At 48.8% G+C, this 21,329-nt stretch overlaps 1 protein-coding gene across 1 annotated transcript in view; it reads left to right on the top strand.

Annotated features, from left to right (window-relative positions):
- Positions 1-21,329, top strand: part of SRCAP (Snf2 related CREBBP activator protein) — a 1,275,580-nt gene that overhangs the window by 250,848 nt on the left and 1,003,403 nt on the right. Inside the window, exon 5 of the mRNA XM_069201690.1 lies at positions 1,255-1,440. Coding sequence (XP_069057791.1) covers positions 1,255-1,440 — 186 coding nt within the window. The remainder of the gene's footprint in view (positions 1-1,254; positions 1,441-21,329) is intronic.

Below are 21,329 nucleotides of genomic sequence, written 5' to 3'. Positions count from 1 at the left end.
CACCACCGTGGCTGTCGGCGGGAGGACCTTGCATTCCTCCCCAATCCCCACCTCCATATAGGTGGCATAGGTATCCCTCTAGGTCTAGTGCCAGCAGGGAGGGTTCCTGGTGGTCTGGGAATACAACAATTGTTTACGGCCACTGGCTCTGCCATCCACTAGTACAGCTTCAAGGTGGGTATGGCGATGCCCCGGTCGCATGGCTTTCTAGTGACGACAGGACGATTTGGGCCACCTGCCATCCCTAAGCAAAAGCCTAGTGATTTTGTCCACCTGATGAAAAAAAAAAATACCTATCTGGCACCGTGTAGGGGGTGTTCTATAGAGCACATAGAAACTTGGGCAAGTAGTTCATCTTGTATAATAATGCTGCCCTGCCCAGCAGTGAATGAGACAGGCTCCACCAGTGACCCGCATCTTGTTGATATGTCTATATGCAGCCAAGACTTTGATCAGCTTCTCCCAAAAGAACAGATCCTCGTTAGCCATAATCTAGACCCCTAAGTGTGTAAAACTAACTGGCTCCCGTCGGACTGGGAAAAGTCCATGAGAGGGATTCCAGTCTGTCAGGGGGTAAGCCACGCATTTATTCTAGTTGATACAGATTTCTACAAACATCAAGAACACGCGCAGGATATTAGTATCCATGGAAGAAGCTGGCAGTGGTCCGCCAGATAGAGAAGAATGTCATCTGCATTTCAGGGTGTGGGTCTGGGCATCTTTACGTATCCAGCTAGCGAGTGGTTCAGTTGACATTGCAAACGGCAGCGGGGACAGTGGACATCCTTGCCTGAGAACCCAGCTTTTTAGTCAAGACAATGCTTTTTATACGTTTCCAACGGGCTGCTGATTAACGTTTCAGAATCTGTTTTTTTTCTGTGGTACTAAAGACCTTTTATTGTTATTTTGACACTTAGGAGATCCTTTTATGTAAATTAATAAAATAAAAATCAAGGGCAAAGAAGAACATAAGAAATGTGCTGTTAAATGTGTGAAAGAATACTCATGACAGTTAACTAGGATTATTTTTGTTAACATTTCCTTATCTTTCTCAAAGCAATTTACTTTGTGGTGCAGAAAGATGCTCTACATTTGTGCTTGGTGTCCGGGATGTCCTGCTTTGCTGGGGGGCTGAAGGTTGCTTGTAAAAGAGAATACTTAGGATATTTGTATGTGCCTTCCCCGAAGATCTGGGCCCTTTGGATCAGTCTTATCCTAATTTCTGTTAATCCTTTTGTTTCATGCCATCTGCAGGAGGCAGAGATTGAAAATAGGATTGCAGAACTCAAGAAGGAAGGTTTCTGGTCTACTAGAAGATTGTCAAAGGTACCTGAGCCGCTTCGCCCCAAAGTGCACTGGGATTACCTCTGTGAGGAGATGCAGTGGCTGGCAGCAGACTTCGCCCAGGAAAGACGATGGAAGAGGGGTGTTGCCAGGAAGGTGAGATGTGTTAGTTGTTAAGTTACAGCTTGGACTGAAAAGGAAATCCTACCACATTGAGATTCTCTAAATGACTTCCAGCATGGGTGAAACAGGGTTGTGGTTTTGACCATCGTAAAAGAAAAACGTTCTGTTTGCAACATGTGGTGTTGTAGATCGCGTGCTATGCTAGTACCATGACCAAGACTTATTCTTCAAAAATAAGTTTGAGGTTCAGCGCATGACCTGTGGCTGAGAATCCTGTCCCATGTAAACCACAATGTATACATACACAGACCGCTTCTTATATTTTTCTCCTATTTGATTCACTGATTTGGTGGAGTTGTGCAATGTCGGTTGTGGATCAGGATATACTACTGAGAGTCCGCACTGAGCTTTGGGCATTAAAGGGCACAAAAAAACTCTATACAATACTTGAGGTTCATCACTACACTTGCAGCACATTATTGTTCAGATTGTGGGAGAATTACTGTTTATTTTTTTATTTTTATGGACGATGCTCTTTTTTAAAATTCTGCCTCTTTCTACTCTTTTCTCTTTGTCAGATATGTATAGAGTGCCTAGTCATTGCCATTCAAGTGTGAAGTCTCACTTGTTGGGCATTTTAGTGCAAAATGAGGGTGGCATTTAAAGTGGGCAGGTTATTTCCAAATGAAGCAAAAAGCTTTACTCAAGTCTCCAAAAGGGGTATTTGAAGAATTAGAAGAGGGTGCCAAAATGATAGATTGTGGGCGGATCGCTGTATGGATGACAAGACTCCTTCTTCTCCTGAGACAGACTCTGATTCAGGAGAGCAAAATAAGAAGTAGCTTCAAAAAACATACAAATCCATGACAAACCTTGACCCTTGTAAGACACAACAAGTTTAACAGGAAACATCTCTTCTGAAATCAATAAGTTTGAGGCATGTGTGGCTGTAGGTACACATGCTCTGCATACTACTCCTTTCTAGTGTTGGCCCGGATGTGTGTTTGTTCAAATAAGTCTTTATAGTTGCAAGGTATTTTGACTTCTCTTGTTGGTAATGCGCATGGGTGATCTACGTCATTGTTAAATTGTTTTCCTTCTGCCGTATGCTCCGGATCGAGACGGTCTGTGCTCTTCTCAGACTTCACTGTTCCTCTCTTTCTTTAACTCTACCATCTTTTGTCGACGTCTTGGCTCCATCGCTCTGAGCGACTCTGGCCATCATTGACCCCTTGTGCGGCCTCGCCCCTTTGGGGCCTCCCACATCTCATCTCCTATAGTTCTCGACAATGCCTTGACTGTGAAGAAATGGATGCTCTTCAGATACTGTCCTCTCTGTTACACAAAATATTTCCTTCAGGTGTTTAACCTCTGACTCATGCCAGAGTATGACGAGGCTGTCTGTCACCTGCCGCTCCTTCCACCCAAAAAGAGTGCAGGTTTTAGGCCACCACTCCCTTAAGGCCATGCACTGCACTAAACCTCTGCTTCAGATGCATTGGGCAGTCTGCTCCGCCCTGAAGAAACCATTTAAGCTGGCTGCCTCAGCTTTAGTCAGTCCGGCCTTTTCACTGACCCACCTGTCTGAGCCGAAACCCTTAGTGCCTAAGCCGAAATTGACTCCGGGCCCAGAAACCATTGGTGCTTAATCGATCTGACAAAAACTGCAGGATAGTATTGACGCATGGCACTAGCACATTGTGATTCACCCCCACACAGGCCACATAGTTACCCACCCACTGTTGAATGTTCCATAGGTCCCCAAACACCAGCTGAGTTTGAGGAGGCTCTCGACGTTCCCATTCCAACAAAACATGGAAAGAAGTCTGACAAGGCCACCAACCCCCTTCCCGACATTGAGCTACCATCAACCCTATTATCTCAGCCAACACCACGGCGGTCTCCATTCCCACCTGATTCACCACCAAGCCCCTGCTCATATATACCTGAGGGGGTCACCCACTCATGCACAGGGTAGAGGCATAGCCATGATACACTCCCACATGGTGATGCCTGGGACTCCTGTGATGTGGACCCTCCAAGGGACACTGATCCCAATTTATAGCCAGCCCTCACCCCCTGAGGACTCTTATTTTCCAGACGTGTGACTGTAGGTGCACATGCTTAGCATGATGCCATCATTTATTATTGGGCTTGGAAGTGTGTAAGCTGTTTGTACTCTAGTATTGGAACTTTGATAAATTCACATGTTTGAATCATTCCCCGTTGTCGAGATGGGAGTCCCCGGTACCTTAAAGACAATGTCCCAAAGACATAACATCTATAACAAACAAAATCTCTTCATTTTAGCAACCCATCCAAGTCTTTATGTAAAAAGGACCAAACTTGAACCTCAGCAAATCAGAGTACCACCCTTTAGAACCCTCCTGAGAGAAGCACCAGCACCTCAGATCTTCTACTGCATGTCGTGCTAGGGAGTCTTCTCGGAGCTCTGCTCAATTTGTTCTTGTGAGAGAAGATTTTCTCAATATATCTGAATTCCTTTTGCTTATTGGGTGTCTGTTTTACACTCATACCTTCTGGAGCCTGTTATACCAGCAGGATGTCGGACAGGGAGAGGAAAAGTCTCTTTAGAGCCTCCAGCAATTGTGGGAAGAAAAGGTTCCATTCAGAAGACCCTCATACAGACTGTATATATTGCCTCTCCCCTGAACACTTTGCTGCTGATTGTAAGGTTTGTTGTACTTTTTCATCAAAGACTTTGAAAGTTAGAGAGGGGAGGCTGTTGATATGGCTCCAAAAGCTTAAAACAAGAAAAAAAACCTGACTTAGACTCTGACAGTGAGGAGTCTTCATGGTCTAGGATGTCACAAAAGAGGCATAGCTCACTTCAATCTGAAAAGGGTTCAAGACAACCCTCAGACCTTTTAAAAAGACCTCACGGGTCTGGTGAAGGCCGCAGTTTCTCATCTTCACCTCAGGAAAAAGATCCTCCTCTAAATCCAGCCATCGGCCTTCAACATTGAACGAGGTCCCAAAATCCTCCTCAGAGCCTCCTCCAAAGGTGTTGACGACGTTTAGAAAGCCTACTTCAGCCTCTGAAGGTCATTGTCGTCGACTCCATCGTCAATGAGGACGTACACGGCAGCTACATCGGCGGTGACGACTACAGTAACCAGTGTGGCAATGGTGACCTCTTCCTCGTCGACAACGTCAAAATCAAGACTGTCGACGTAAAAGATCAAAACGACGTCGACAATGGTTCTGACGATGACTCCGTCGACGGTGAGGATCCCTTCGTCTACGCTGTCGTCAATGACACTGTACCATCGTTGACACTGTCGGCGAAGAAGAAAATGCAGTCTGAGTCTGGAAGGGGAAATATCACTCCAGGGGCTACATCCCCAAGTAAGATTACTCCATTGATCCCGACTCATCTTCTAGAACAAGATTCAGATGATGATGGGCCGTTCGGGGCAGCCCATAGCCCTTTGCAGCTTCATGTAAAGTGCCAAGAGGATGATGTAGAATATTATCAGCAGTATTATTCACCTCAGCAGCAGCAGACGTATGTTCCAGAGGAGATGGTTTGTGTACCGAGTTCCCTTATATCTGATCTGCAGTTTATGTTGTCAGATTACAAAAGGAGATTTGTCAGTGTCGCAACCGGACATTGAGACTGCGCCTCCTCCATCCATACCTGCGACTCCAGTGCCACAACCTAGAGCATCCCCTAGATCGGCCTGAAGTACCCTGAAAAGGTCCTTCATACAGGTTATGGACTCTTCGGATGAAGAGAGAGAAGGGGAACTGCATGGCAACTCGGATTGGGACAATTCTATATTGCCGGCACCCTCTTCCCTGTCGCTTACCCCTGTGGATTCTCCCCCTGGAGATATTGGGGGTTTCCATAATTTGCTTGAGAGGGTGCCAAAGAGATTTGGGATACCCATGCCATCCAAACAGATGGATTGTTTTTATACGACTTCAAGGAGCTGTATCAAGAGTGTTCGCTCCATGCCTATAGTTGGATACATCTGGGAGGAAGTTCTCAGAGTAATGAGAAATCCAGCTACGGTAACTGCAGTTTTGCCCAGGTTGGACACAAAGTATAAGGCCCCAGCGTGTCTTGTTAGTCACCCGAAACCGGACTCCGTTATAACCCAGGCAGCGCTAAGGCGTTCTAAAAATCCATCAACGCCACTTTCAGCTCCTCCGGACAAAGAGGGTAGAAGATGAGACAACATTGGGAAGTGTTTCTCTTCCATGTCTGGCCTCATAGTGAGGGCAGCAAATTTTTGGGCAATCCTGGGGAGGTACGACAGACAGCTGTGGGCTGCTATTGCCCCGTATCTGGATCACGTCTCGGAAGACTCTTAAGGCTGAAGTAAAGAAGATCCTCTTGGAGGTTGAGCGCACCTCGAATGAGGTGATTGACTGCGCTATGGATATTGCAACAACAGCTTTTCGGCAACTAGCTGGCGGAGCAGTGATGCTGAGTCAGGGTTGGTTAAGAGCAACATCCTTCCGTCCAGAAGTTCAAAACAAAGTGTTGGATCTCCCTTTTGATGGAGAAACATTGTTCGGCAAGCATGTGGATGAAGCCTTGCAGGCTATAAAAATAGATAGACACCGCAAGGTCATTAGGGACACTTCAATTTAAGAAAGTTCCTGTAAGGAAATACCTCCTTGGCATGGTTACCCCCTAACTTTTTGCCTTTGCTTATGCTAAGTTTTGATTCAAAGTTTGCTGGGACTCTGCTAACCAGGCCCCAGCACCAGTGTTCTTTCCCTAAACTGTACCTTTGTCTCCCCAGTTGGCACAGCCCTGGCACTAGGATAAGTCCCTTGTAACTGGTACCCCAGGTACCAAGGGCCCTGATGCAAGGGAAGGTCTCGAAGGGCTGCAGCATGTCTTATGCCACCCTGGGGACCCCTCACTCAGCACATGCACACTGCCTCACAGCTTGTGTGTGCTAGTGGGGAGAAAATGACTAAATCGACATGGCACTCCCTTCAGGGTGCCATGCCCACATCCCACTGCCTGTAGCATAGGTACGTCACCCCTCTAGCAGGCCTTACAGCCCTAAGGCAGGGTGCACTATACCACAGGTGAGGGCATATGTGCATGAGCACTATTCCCCTACAGTGTCTAAGCAAAACCTTAGACATTGTAAGTGCAGGGTAGCCATAAAGAGTATATGATCTGGGAGTTTGTCAAACACAAACTCCACAGTTCCATAATGACTACACTGAAATCTGGGAAGTTTGGTATCAAACTTCTCAGCACAATAAATGCACACTGATGCCAGTATGCCATTTATTGTAACATACACCCCTGAATACCAATCCGACTTCTAGTGTAGGCTTACCATTTTCTGCCAGCCTGCCACACACCAGACGAGTTTCTGGCCACATGGGGAGAGTGCCTTTGTCACTCTGTGGCCAGGAACAAAGCCTGTACTGGGTGGAGGTGCTTCACACCCCCCCCCCACCCCTGCAGGAACTGTAACACCTGGCGGTGAGCCTCAAAGGCTCACCCCTTTTGTTACAGCGCCCCAGGACATCCCAGCTAGTGGAGATGCCCGCCCCTCCGGCCACTGCCCCCACTTTTGGCAGCAAGGCTGGAGGAGATAATGAGAAAAACAAGGAGTCACCCATCAGTCAGGACAGCCCCTAAGGTGTCCTGAGGTGACCCCTGCCTTTAGAAAGCCTCCCTCTTAAGTTTGGAGGATTCCCCCAATAGAATTAGGGATGTGCCCCCCCCTCCCCACAGGGAGCAGGCACAAAGAGGGAGTGGCCACCCTCCAGGACAGTACCCATTGGCTACTGCCCTCCCAGACCTAAACACACCACTAAATTCAGTATTTAGGGGCACCCCAGAACCTAGGAAATGAGATTCCTGCAACCTGATGAAACCAGGAGGACTTGCTGACCTACAGGCCTGCAGAGAAGACGGAAGACAACTGCTTTGGCCCCAGCCCTACTGGCCTGTCTCCAACTTCGAAAACCTTGCAACCAGCGACGCAACTGACAGGGACCTCTGAAGCCTCAGAGGACTGCCCTGGACTACAGGACCAAGAAACTCCCGTGAGCAGCGGCTTGGCTTAAAACCAGCAACTTCTTTGCAACAAAGAAGCAACTTACAAAGAATTCACGTTTCCAGCCGGAAGGGTGGGACTTCACACTCTGCACTCAACGTCCCCGGCTCGAGATCCAGGACTCCCCGGCAGCTGCGAGCCTGTGAGTAGCCAGAGTCTGCTGCTGCTGAGGGTGTGTTTTGTCTGCCTACATGTGTCGCTCCCAGTGCTTTACAAAACCCCCCTGGTCTGCCACGTAGGACGCAGGTACTTACCTGCTGGCAGACGGGAACCAGAGCACCCCTGTTCTCCATAGGCGCCTATGTGTTTTGGCCACCTCTTTGACCTCTGCACCTGACTGACCCTGAGCTGCTGGTGTGGTTACTTAGTGGTTGTCTTGAATCCCCAACGGTGGGCTGCCTATGCCCCAAGAACTGAGACTTGTAAGTGTTTTACTTACCTCACAAACTAACCTTTACTTACTTCCTCCAGGAACTTGCACTTTGAAAATAGCTTATTGCCATTTTCACAAAGACTGTGTATGATATTGCTTTTATTCAAAGTTCCTAAAGTATCTAAGTGAAGTACCTTGCATTTAAAGTGTTTATTTTAAGAACCACAGGTTTAAAATTTTGCATTAAACTTAGAAAATTAATTTTTCTATATAAAAACCTATTGGCCTGGAGTAAGTCTTTGAGTGTGTGTTCCTCATTTATTGCCTGTGTGTGTACAACAAATGCTTAACTCTACCCTCTGATAAGCCTACTGCTCGACCACACTCCCACAAAATAGAGCATTAGTATTATCTAATTTTGCCACTATCTTACCTCTAAGGGAACCATTGGACTCTGCACACTATTTCTTACTTTGAAATAGTATAGACAGAGCCAACTTCCTACACATGAGCTTTGCATGTTTCCTAGATATGCCTTGGCTGCTCATCCACAGCTACCTCTACAGAGCTTGACTTCTAGACATTGCCTACACTACACTGAGAGGGGATACCTGGACCTGGTATACGGTGTAAGTACCATAGGTACCCAGTAGACACCAGGCCATACTCCTCAAGTCTAGCCTCCACTTCAGTTCAGCTTCTTTTGGAGGCTATTTCCACATACATACAGAAAAGGGAGCATTCCTCTTTCTTATAACTACCTGTAATCAAAGCATTAATTGAAGTGCTTAAGTGCTATTTCTCCTAGGCTTGAACCAGTGTTGAACGTTCATGTATTCCTTACAGACTCATGGGCCCCCGTTTGAGCCCTTACATTCTTGTGTGCGTCAGTTCCTCGCCTGCAAATTATCCTTCTGGGTGCAGTCACTTCTTTACAGCTCATTAGTAAGCTGCAAGGCATCACACTGCAAGATTCCTTTATCCAAGGTTGCTGGGATAGGGTGATGCTCAGGACAAACCCTAAGATCCTTCCGTTAGTGGTGTCTTTGTAAGTCCCTAGTAAATGGTACCTCTGGTACCTAGGGCCTGTTGTGCTAAAGATAGTCCCTAACGGCCACAATATGAATTGTGCCACCCTAAGGGACTGCTCGCCAAGCTCATGTCAGGCTGTCATTGCAGGCTGAGTGTCTTGGTTCAGAGAAAAGTGAAAACATGACATGGCACACAGTCTGTGTACCATGTCCCCGAACACTGCATGCAATATGTTTACCCCTACAGCAGGCTTGACAGTCCAAAGGCTGCTTAATAGCTCCTGTTATGTCTGTCTTGTCTCAGACATGGTAAGTGGCCAGGGAAGCCATTTTAAATGCATGTGCTGAGCACTGGTCAGTAAGAGTTCGCAACATACATGTTGGCTTCACTGAATATAGGTATGTTTGGTATCAAACATCTAGCATTGATGAACCCACACTGATGCTAGTTTTGAAGTTACTAATACATGCACCCAGAGGGTACCTCACAGGTGCCCGCTGAAAACCTACCAGCCTCTGGTGTGCTTGCTGGTTGGTGTCTGACAGCCTGCCACCCGAGACACGGTTCTTCCACTTAGGGTGAGACCCCTCTTGTTCTAGGCCTCCAGAGCGCAAAGCCTGTCCGGGAAGAGGGTGTAAAACCCCATCCCCCAACATGACTTGGCGACCAGCCTCAAAATGCAAATCTGGCGTGCCTCACAGGAGAGGAAGCCACCATCCTGTCCAGAGCTCATTTGGCACCTGGACAGGTGGGAAAATTAGATAGTCAGGTAGGTATGCCACCTTCTTGCTAATACCATCTCAAAGGTGGGCTACTGTGAGGTGGACACGATTTTTCATGTGTAGCCATCTTTGAGATGGTATACCGAGAAATTCGGGGACAGGGTTGTGCCACCTTCCCACAGGAAGGTGTCGTGTGGGTAATGACCCCAGGGATCAGTAGGTCATTGGCTATTACCTGCACACCCCTAAATTCAGTATTTAGGGGAGTCCCCGGCCCCAGAGAAGCAGATCCTGATGGCCCAAGAAGACCAAGGACACTGAAGAGCTGCAAAATGAGTGGTACCAACCCTGTGGCCTGTCTTCATCGCTTATTGAAAACTGCACCAAAGTCGACTCATCCTGCAGCTGTGGTTCCAGATACCAGGGAGTACTACCTGCCTTCATTAAAGACTCAAGACCTCCTTTGAAAAGCAGATCTGTTCTCCAGCAAACTCCAAATGAAGGGACTCTGTAGCCTTGGAACAGCCCAATACCTTACACCTGAAGTCACCACTGCACCCACAGTCTCCGATCTGAGTTGAAGTGGACCACTAGTGCCAACAAGGTTCCCTAGCCCTCCAGAGTCCCCGTCCATCGTGGCTTCACCCATTCTGGATTCCCCTACAACGCCTGCAGCCCCTCGACTGCTCTAGTAAAGAAAACCCAACACCTAAGGACACCTCCGCACCCGTCACCCTTGAGCAGTGGAGAAGAGGACCAAATGTGCCTGCCTGTGCCTGAGCATCGTGAGGCCTGAGCTCCGCCGTTGGTTCAGCCTGACTGGCCTCCTGGCCAGAGCCTGCAGCCTCTGTTCAGTGATTGATCCCCATGGGAACGCATTGGGCACTCACTGCTGTTTTGCACTGTACACCCTGCTGCCCGTTGCCGCTGAAGGTGTACTGTGAATGCTGCTTTAGATCTTGCCCACTACTCAACTTAACTACTCGTGATTAGTCCTGTAAGGTGCTGCACTCATCCTGTTTTCAGAACTTTTTTCCTCCAATAGGATAACATTGCAGAACTTTGAAATTGCACTGTCCACTTTTTAAAGTGAAAAGAATTTCTATTTGAAAACGTACTTAGATGAACTAATTTTCTCTGATGCCTAAGCGGATATAAAGAGATTCTATTTTTATAAATTAGTGTGGATCTGTTTCTGGAGTTTTTTTTTGTCTCATTTATTGACTATTGATGTCTTGCACTCATCTGTGTTAAGCCTAAGGTTGCTCGACCTGACTACCACTAAATAGATAGGGCACTTTGAGATTGCACAGCAAGCCCTGTCCACTCATTGGGAAACCCCTAAACCTTTTACACTGTATTCACACACCACAATAAGGGTCAGCTTCCTACATGAACACTACAAAGGGGCATCAAAACAAGCATCTCTACAGACGTTCACTGCACAGAAGCAGCAAAGTTCCTATCATTCCCAGTACACCAGAGGGGCATACTATAATCCACAAAAAAAAAACAATAGAGGATGGGGTTGTGGATCGACCTCCAAAGGGAGCACTCCCACTAAACACCGACCTATACCTCCCCCTCCACGCTTAACATCAGTAGGAGGAGAGCTGCAGCACTACCACAACTGGACTGAAATTACAATAGATCACTGGGTTCTTTCCATCATCAAAGTGTGTACTGTCTAGAACTCACTACTACCCCTTCCACTATACCAGTACGTACCCAATGTCAGAATAACATTTATCACTCCTACAAGAGGGGATCGAAGCTCTGCTTCAAAAAGCGGCCACAGAGCAGGTCCCAAAAGAACATCACTGACTCGGGGGATACTTGCTGTCCTTCCTCATTCGGCAAAAAAAAAAATTGAACTTTAAGGCCTATATGTAGGAGGCTGGACTGGCTTGTAGTGAGTACCAAGGGGTACTTGCACCTTGCACCAGGCCCAGTTATCCCTTATTAGTGTATAGGGTGTCTAGCAGCTTAGGCTGATAGATAATGGCAGCTTAGCAGAGCAGCTTAGGCTGAACTAGGAGACGTGTGAAGCTACTACAGTACCACCTAGTGTCATATGCACAATATCATAAGAAAACACAATACACAGTTATACTAAAAATAAAGGTACTTTATTTTTATGACAATATGCCAAAGTATCTTAGAGTGTACCCTCAGTGAGAGGATAGGAAATATACACAAGATATATATACACAATAGCAAAAATATGCAGTATAGTCTTAGAAAACAGTGCAAACAATGTATAGTTACAATAGGATGCAATGGGGACACATAGGGATAGGGGCAACACAAACCATATACTCCAAAAGTGGAATGCGAATCACGAATGGACCCCAAACCTATGTGACCTTGTAGAGGGTCGCTGGGACTATTAGAAAATAGTGAGAGTTAGAAAAATAACCCTCCCCAAGACCCTGAAAAGTGAGTGCAAAGTGCACTAAAGTTCCCCTAAGGATAAAGAAGTCGTGTTAGAGGAATAATGCAGGAAAGACACCAACCAACAATGCAACAACGCTGGATTTCCAATCTGAGGTATCTGTGGAACAAGGGGACCAAGTCCAAAAGTCACAAGCAAGTCGGAGATGGGCAGATGCCCAGGAAATGCCAGCTGCGGGTGCAAAGAAGCTTCTACCGGACAGAAGAAGCTGCGGTTTCTGCAGGAACGCAAAGGGCTAGAGACTTCCCCTTTGGAGGACGGATCCCTCTCGCCATGTAGAGTCGTGCAGAAGTGTTTTCCTGCCGAGAACGCTAACAAGCCTTGCTAGCTGCAAATCGTGCGGTTAGCGTTTTTGGATGCTGCTGTGGCCCAGGAGGGACCAGGAGGTCGCAAATTGGACCAGGAGGGAGAGGGGACGTCGAGCAAGACAAGGAGCCCTCTTAGCAGCAGGTAGCACCCGGAGAAGTGCCAGAAACAGGCACTACGAGGATGCGTGAAACGGTGCTCACCCGAAGTCGCACACAGAAGTCCCACGTTGCCGGAGAACAACTTAGGAGGTCGTGCAATGCAGGTTAGAGTGCCGTGGACCCAGGCTGGACTGTGCACAAAGGATTTCCGCCGGAAGTGCACGGAGGCCGGAGTAGCTGCAAAAGTCGCGGTTCCCAGCAATGCAGTCTAGCGAGGTGAGGCAAGGACTTACCTCCACCAAACTTGGACTGAAGAGTCACTGGACTGTGGGAGTCACTTGGACAGAGTTGCTGGATTCGAGGGACCTCGCTCGTCGTGCTGAGAGGAGACCCAAGGGACCGGTAATGCAGCTTTTTGGTGCCTGCGGTTGCAGGGGGAAGATTCCGTCGACCCACGGGAGATTTCTTCGGAGCTTCTAGTGCAGAGAGGAGGCAGACTACCCCCACAGCATGCACCACCAGGAAAACAGTTGAGAAGGCGGCAGGATCAGCGTTACAGAGTTGCAGTAGTCGTCTTAGCTACTATGTTGCAGTTTTGCAGGCTTCCAGCGCGGTCAGCAGTCGATTCCTTGGCAGAAGGTGAAGAGAGAGATGCAGAGGAACTCGGATGAGCTCTTGCATTCGTTATCTAAAGTTTCCCCAGAGACAGAGACCCTAAATAGCCAGAAAAGAGGGTTTGGCTACCTAGGAGAGAGGATAGGCTAGCAACACCTGAAGGAGCCTATCAGAAGGAGTCTCTGACGTCACCTGGTGGCACTGGCCACTCAGAGCAGTCCAGTGTGCCAGCAGCACCTCTGTTTCCAAGATGGCAGAGGTCTGGAGCACACTGCAGGAGCTCTGGACACCTCCCAGGGGAGTGGTCACTCCCCTTTCCTTTGTCCAGTTTTGCGCCAGAGCAGGGCTAAGGGGTCCCCTGAACCGGTGTAGACTGGCTTATGCAGAATTGGGCACATCTGTGCCCAAGAAAGCATTTCCAGAGGCTGGGGGAGGCTACTCCTCCCCTGCCTTCACACCATTTTCCAAAGGGAGAGGGTGTAACACCCTCTCTCAGAGGAAGTCCTTTGTTCTGCCATCCTGGGCCAGGCCTGGCTGGACCCCAGGAGGGCAGCTGCCTGTCTGAGGGGTTGGCAGCAGCTGCAGTGAAACCCCAGGAAGGGCAGTTTGGCAGTACCAGGGTCTGTGCTACAGACCACTGGGATCATGGGATTGTGACAACTATGCCAGGATGGCATAGAGGGGGCAATTCCATGATCATAGACATGTTACATGGCCATATTCGGAGTTACCATTGTGAAGCTACATATAGGTAGTGACCTATATGTAGTGCACGCGTGTAATGGTGTCCCCGCACTCACAAAGTCCGGGGAATTGGCCCTGAACAATGTGGGGGCACCTTGGCTAGTGCCAGGGTGCCCTCGCGCTAAGTAACTTTGCACCTAACCTTTACCAGGTAAAGGTTAGACATATAGGTGACTTATAAGTTACTTAAGTGCAGTGTAAAATGGCTGTGAAATAACGTGGACGTTATTTCACTCAGGCTGCAGTGGCAGGCCTGTGTAAGAATTGTCAGAGCTCCCTATGGGTGGCAAAAGAAATGCTGCAGCCCATAGGGATCTCCTGGAACCCCAATACCCTGGGTACCTCAGTACCATATACTAGGGAATTATAAGGGTGTTCCAGTAAGCCAATGTAAATTGGTAAAATTGGTCACTAGCCTGTTAGTGACAATTTGAAAGAAATGAGAGAGCATAACCACTGAGGTTCTGGTTAGCAGAGCCTCAGTGAGACATTTAGGCACCACACAGGGAACATATACATATAGGCCACAAACTTATGAGCACTGGGGTCCTGACTAGCAGGGTCCCAGTGACACATAACAAACATACTGAAAACATGGGGTTTTCACTATGAGCACTGGGCCCTGGCTAGCAGGATCCCAGTGAGACAGTGAAAATACCCTGACATACACTCACAAACAGGCCAAAAGTGGGGGTAACAAGGCTAGAAAGAGGCTACTTTCTCACACTATACTAGACCTCAGGCTACTCACCAACTATGTCCTGTGAGAGCATTTTCATATGGCAACAGTACAAGAACTAATACCATTGCTACAACAGGGATACCTCATGACAGCCATAGACCTCAAAGATGCCTACTTCAATATTCCAGTACATCCAGCCCATCGTCGCTACCTCTGATTTCAAGTGAGTGGCCATCATAACTGTAAGGAAATGCCTCCTTGGCATGGTTGCCCCCTGACTTTTTGCCTTTGCTGATGCTATGTTTACAATTGAAAGTGTGCTGAGGCCTGCTAACCAGGCCCCAGCACCAGTGTTCTTTCCCTAACCTGTACTTTTGTATCCACAATTGGCAGACCCTGGCATCCAGATAAGTCCCTTGTAACTGGTACTTCTAGTACCAAGGGCCCTGATGCCAAGGAAGGTCTCTAAGGGCTGCAGCATGTCTTATGCCACCCTGGAGACCTCTCACTCAGCACAGACACACTGCTTGCCAGCTTGTGTGTGCTAGTGAGGACAAAACGAGTAAGTCGACATGGCACTCCCCTCAGGGTGCCATGCCAGCCTCTCACTGCCTATGCAGTATAGGTAAGCCACCCCTCTAGCAGGCCTTACAGCCCTAAGGCAGGGTGCACTATACCATAGGTGAGGGTACCAGTGCATGAGCATGGTACCCCTACAGTGTCTAAACAAAACCTTAGACATTGTAAGTGCAGGGTAGCCATAAGAGTATATGGTCTGGGAGTTTGTCAAACACGAACTCCACACCACCATAATGGCTACACTGAAAACTGGGAAGTTTGGTATCAAACTTCTCAGCACAATAAATGCACACTGATGCCAGTGTACATTTTATTGTAAAATACACCCCAGAGGGCACCTTAGAGGTGCCCCCTGAAACTTAACCGACTATCTGTGTAGGCTGACTAGTTTTAGCAGCCTGCCACAAACCGAGACATGTTGCTGGCCCCATGGGGAGAGTGCCTTTGTCACTCTGAGGCCAGTAACAAAGCCTGCACTGGGTGGAGATGCTAACACCTCCCCCAGGCAGGAATTGTCACACCTGGCGGTGAGCCTCAAAGGCTCACCTCCTTTGTGCCAACCCAGCAGGACACTCCAGCTAGTGGAGTTGCCCGCCCCCTCCGGCCAGGCCCCACTTTTGGCGGCAAGGCCGGAGAAAATAATGAGAAAAACAAGGAGGAGTCACTGGCCAGTCAGGACAGCCCCTAAGGTGTCCTGAGCTGAGGTGACTCTAACTTTTAGAAATCCTCCATCTTGCAGATGGAGGATTCCCCCAATAGGGTTAGGATTGTGACCCCCTCCCCTTGGGAGGAGGCACAAAAAGGGTGTACCCACCCTCAGGGCTAGTAGCCATTGGCTACTAACCCCCCAGACCTAAACACGCCCTTAAATTTAGTATTTAAGGGCTACCCTGAACCCTAGAAAATTAGATTCCTGCAACTACAAGAAGAAGGACTGCCTAGCTGAAAACCCCTGCAGCGGAAGACCAGAAGACGACAACTGCCTTGGCTCCAGAAACTCACCGGCCTGTCTCCTGCCTTCCAAAGATCCTGCTCCAGCGACGCCTTCCAAAGGGACCAGCGACCTCGACATCCTCTGAGGACTGCCCCTGCTTCGAAAAGACAAGAAACTCCCGAGGACAGCGGACCTGCTCCAAGAAAAGCTGCAACTTTGTTTCCAGCCGCTTTAAAGATCCCTGCAAGCTCCCCGCAAGAAGCGTGAGACTTGCAACACTGCACCCGGCGACCCCGACTCGGCTGGTGGCGATCCAACACCTCAGGAGGGACCCCAGGACTACTCTAAGACTGTGAGTACAAAAACCTGTCCCCCCTGAGCCCCCACAGCGCCGCCTGCAGAGGGAATCCCGAGGCTTCCCCGGACCGCGACTCTTTGAATCCAAAGTCCCGACACCTGGGAGAGACCCTGCACCCGCAGCCCCCAGGACCTGAAGGACCGGACTTTCACTGGAGGAGTGACCCCCAGGAGTCCCTCTCCCTTGATCAAGTGGAGGTTTCCCCGAGGAACCCCCCCCTTGCCTGCCTGCAGCGCTGAAGAGATCCCGAGATCTCTCATAGACTAACACTGCGAACCCGACGCTTGTTTCTACACTGCACCCGGCCGCCCCCGCGCCGCTGAGGGTGAAATTTCTGTGTGGACTTGTGTCCCCCCCGGTGCCCTACAAAACCCCCCGAGTCTGCCCTCCGAAGACGCGGGTACTTACCTGCAAGCAGACCGGAACCGGGGCACCCCCTTCTCTCCATTCTAGCCTATGTGTTTTGGGCACCACTTTGAACTCTGCACCTGACCGGCCCTGAGCTGCTGGTGTGGTGACTTTGGGGTTGCTCTGAACCCCCAACGGTGGGCTACCTTGGACCAAGAACTAAGCCCTGTAAGTGTCTTACTTACCTGGTTAACCTAACAAATACTTACCTCCCCTAGGAACTGTGAAAATTGCACTAAGTGTCCACTTTTAAAACAGCTATTTGTGAATAACTTGAAAAGTATACATGCAATTTTGATGATTTGAAGTTCCTAAAGTACTTACTTGCAATACCTTTCGAATGAGATATTACATGTAGAATTTGAACCTGTGGTTCTTAAAATAAACTAAGAAAAGAGATTTTTCTATAACAAAACCTATTGGCTGGATTTGTCTCTGAGTGTGTGTACCTCATTTATTGCCTATGTGTATGTACAACAAATGCTTAACACTACTCCTTGGATAAGCCTACTGCTCGACCACACTACCACAAAATAGAGCATTAGTATTATCTATTTTTACCACTATTTTACCTCTAAGGGGAACCCTTGGACTCTGTGCATGCTATTCCTTACTTTGAAATAGCACATACAGAGCCAACTTCCTACAATAACCATTTCAGAGTGTTCCCATTCGGAATAACTACTGCACCAAGAGTGTTCACGAAATACATTGTGGTAGTGGCAGTTTATATCACAAGGGGGGGTTGGACACAAGTGTTCCCATGTCTAGACCGTGATTAAGAGTTCAAACAAACAGCAATGTCTGCAGGACACTGAAAAGGTAAGTAATCAAGCTTCTACACAAATCAGGCTTCACACTAAATGGAACATAATCGCACCTACAACCCCTGCAAATGCAACAGTTTGTTGGCACAGTGTAGGAAGTTGGCTCTGTATGTGCTATTTCAAAGTGAGGAATAGCATGCACAGAGTCCAAGGGTTCCCCTTAGAGGTAAAATAGTGGTAAAAATAGATAATACTAATGCTCTATTTTGTGGTAGTGTGGTCGAGCAGTAGGCTTATCCAAGGAGTAGTGTTAAGCATTTGTTGTACATACACAAGACAATAAATGAGGTACACACACTCAGAGACAAATCCAGCCAATAGGTTTTTATATAGAAAAATATCTTTTCTTAGTTTATTTTAAGAACCACAGGTTCAAATTCTACATGTAATATCTCATTCGAAAGGTATTGCAGGTAAGTACTTTAGGAACTTCAAATCATCAAAATTGCATGTATACTTTTCAAGTTATTGACAAATAGCTGTTTTAAAAGTGGACACTTAGTGCAATTTTCACAGTTCCTAGGGGAGGTAAGTATTTGTTAGATTAACCAGGTAAGTAAGACACTTACAGGGCTCAGTTCTTGGTCCAAGGTAGCCCACCGTTGGGGGTTCAGAGCAACCCCAAAGTCACCACACCAGCAGCTCAGGGCCGGTCAGGTGCAGAGTCCAAAGTGGTGCCCAAAACACATAGGCTAGAATGGAGAGGAGGGGGTGCCCCGGTTCCGGTCTGCTTGCAGGTAAGTACCCGCGTCTTCGGAGGGCAGACCAGGGGGGTTTTGTAGGGCACCGGGGGGGACACAAGTCCACACAGAAATTTCACCCTCAGCGGTGCGGGGGCGGCCGGGTGCAGTGTAGAAACAAGCGTCGGGTTCGCAATGTTAGTCTATGAGAGATCTCGGGATCTCTTCAGCGCTGCAGGCAGGTAAGGGGGGGATTCCTCGGGGAAACCTCCACTTGGGCAAGGGAGAGGGACTCCTGGGGGTCACTTCTCCAGTGAAAGTCCGGTCCTTCCGGTCCTGGGGGCTGCGGGTGCAGGGTCTCTCCCAGGTGTCGGGACTTTAGGTTCAAAAGAGTCGCGGTCAGGGGAAGCCTCGGGATTCCCTCTGCAGGCGGCGCTGTGGGGGCTCAGGGGGGACAGGTTTTGGTACTCACAGTATCAGAGTAGTCCTGGGGTCCCTCCTGAGGTGTTGGATCGCCACCAGTCGAGTCGGGGTCGCCGGGTGCAGTGTTGCAAGTCTCACGCTTCTTGCGGGGAGCTTGCAGGGATCTTTAAAGTTGCTGGAAACAAAGTTGCAGCTTTTCTTGGAGCAGGTCCGCTGTCCTCGGGAGTTTCTTGTCTTTTCGAAGCAGGGGCAGTCCTCAGAGGATGTCGAGGTCGCTGGTCCCTTCGGAAGGCGTCGCTGGAGCAGGATCTTTGGAAGGCAGGAGACAGGCCGGTGAGTTTCTGGAGCCAAGGCAGTTGTCGTCTTCTGGTCTTCCGCTGCAGGGGTTTTCAGCTGGGTAGTCCTTCTTCTTGTTGCAGGAATCTAATTTTCTAGGGTTCAGGGTAGCCCTTAAATACTAAATTTAAGGGCGTGTTTAGGTCTGGGGGGTTAGTAGCCAATGGCTACTAGCCCTGAGGGTGGGTACACCCTCTTTGTGCCTCCTCCCAAGGGGAGGGGGTCACAATCCTAACCCTATTGGGGGAATCCTCCATCTGCAAGATGGAGGATTTCTAAAAGTTAGAGTCACCTCAGCTCAGGACACCTTAGGGGCTGTCCTGACTGGCCAGTGACTCCTCCTTGTTATTCTCATTATTTTCTCCGGCCTTGCCGCCAAAAGTGGGGCCTGGCCGGAGGGGGCGGGCAACTCCACTAGCTGGAGTGTCCTGCTGGGTTGGCACAAAGGAGGTGAGCCTTTGAGGCTCACCGCCAGGTGTGACAATTCCTGCCTGGGAGAGGTGTTAGCATCTCCACCCAGTGCAGGCTTTGTTACTGGCCTCAGAGTGACAAAGGCACTCTCCCCATGGGGCCAGCAACATGTCTCGGTTTGTGGCAGGCTGCTAAAACTAGTCAGCCTACACAGATAGTCGGTTAAGTTTCAGGGGGCACCTCTAAGGTGCCCTCTGTGGTGTATTTTACAATAAAATGTACACTGGCATCAGTGTGCATTTATTGTGCTGAGAAGTTTGATACCAAACTTCCCAGTTTTCAGTGTAGCCATTATGGTGCTGTGGAGTTCGTGTTTGACAGACTCCCAGACCATATACTCTTATGGCTACCCTGCACTTACAATGTCTAAGGTTTTGTTTAGACACTGTAGGGGTACCATGCTCATGCACTGGTACCCTCACCTATGGTATAGTGCACCCTGCCTTAGGGCTGTAAGGCCTGCTAGAGGGGTGTCTTACCTATACTGCATAGGCAGTGAGAGGCTGGCATGGCACCCTGAGGGGAGTGCCATGTCGACTTACTCGTTTTGTCCTCACTAGCGCACACAAGCTGGTAAGCAGTGTGTCTGTGCTGAGTGAGAGGTCTCCAGGGTGGCATAAGACATGCTGCAGCCCTTAGAGACCTTCCTTGGCATCAGGGCCCTTGGTACTAGAAGTACCAGTTACAAGGGACTTATCTGGATGCCAGGGTCTGCCAATTGTGGATACAAAAGTACAGGTTAGGGAAAGAACACTGGTGCTGGGGCCTGGTTAGCAGGCCTCAGCACACTTTCAATTGTAAACATAGCATCAGCAAAGGCAAAAAGTCAGGGGGCAACCATGCCAAGGAGGCATTTCCTTACACAACCCCCCCCCAAACGAAAGAGGATGAGACTAACCTTTCCCAAGAGAGTCTTCATTTTCTAAGTGGAAGAACCTGGAAAGGCCATCTGCATTGGCATGGGCAGTCCCAGGTCTGTGTTCCACTATAAAGTCCATTCCCTGTAGGGAGATGGACCACCTCAACAGTTTAGGATTTTCACCTTTCATTTGCATCAGCCATTTGAGAGGTCTGTGGTCAGTTTGAACTAGGAAGTGAGTCCCAAAGAGGTATGGTCTCAGCTTCTTCAGGGACCAGACCACAGCAAAGGCCTCCCTCTCAATGGCACTCCAACGCTGCTCCCTGGGGAGTAACCTCCTGCTAATGAAAGCAACAGGCTGGTCAAGGCCATCATCATTTGTTTGGGACAAAACTGCCCCTATCCCATGTTCAGAGGCATCAGTCTGCACAATGAACTGCTTAGAATAATCTGGAGCTTTGAGAACTGGTGCTGAGCACATTGCCTGCTTCAGGGTGTCAAAGGCCTGTTGGCAGTCCACAGTCCAGTTCACTTTCTTGGGCATTTTCTTGGAGGTGAGCTCAGTGAGGGCTGTCACAATGGATCCATATCCCTTCGCAAACCTCCTGTAGTACCCAGTCAAGCCAAGGAATGCCCTGACTTGAGTCTGGGTTTTTGGAGCTACCCAGTCCAGAATAGTCTGGATCTTGGGTTGGAGTGGCTGAACTTGGCCTCCACCTACAAGGTGTCCCAAGTAAACCACAGTTCCCTGCCCTATCTGGCATTTGGATGCCTTGATAGAGAGGCCTGCAGATTGCAGAGCCTTCAAAACCTTCCTCAGGTGGACCAGGTGATCCTGCCAGGTGGAGCTAAAGACAGCAATATCATCAAGATAAGCTGTGCTAAAGGACTCCAAGCCAGCAAGGACTTGATTCACCAACCTTTGGAAGGTGGCAGGGGCATTCTTTAAACCAAA

The sequence above is a fragment of the Pleurodeles waltl genome, chromosome 7 (assembly GCF_031143425.1).
Source record: "Pleurodeles waltl isolate 20211129_DDA chromosome 7, aPleWal1.hap1.20221129, whole genome shotgun sequence".
NCBI lineage: Eukaryota > Metazoa > Chordata > Amphibia > Caudata > Salamandridae > Pleurodeles > Pleurodeles waltl.
Note: the sequence above shows the minus strand (reverse complement) of the source record. Positions and strands in the feature narration are given on the sequence as shown.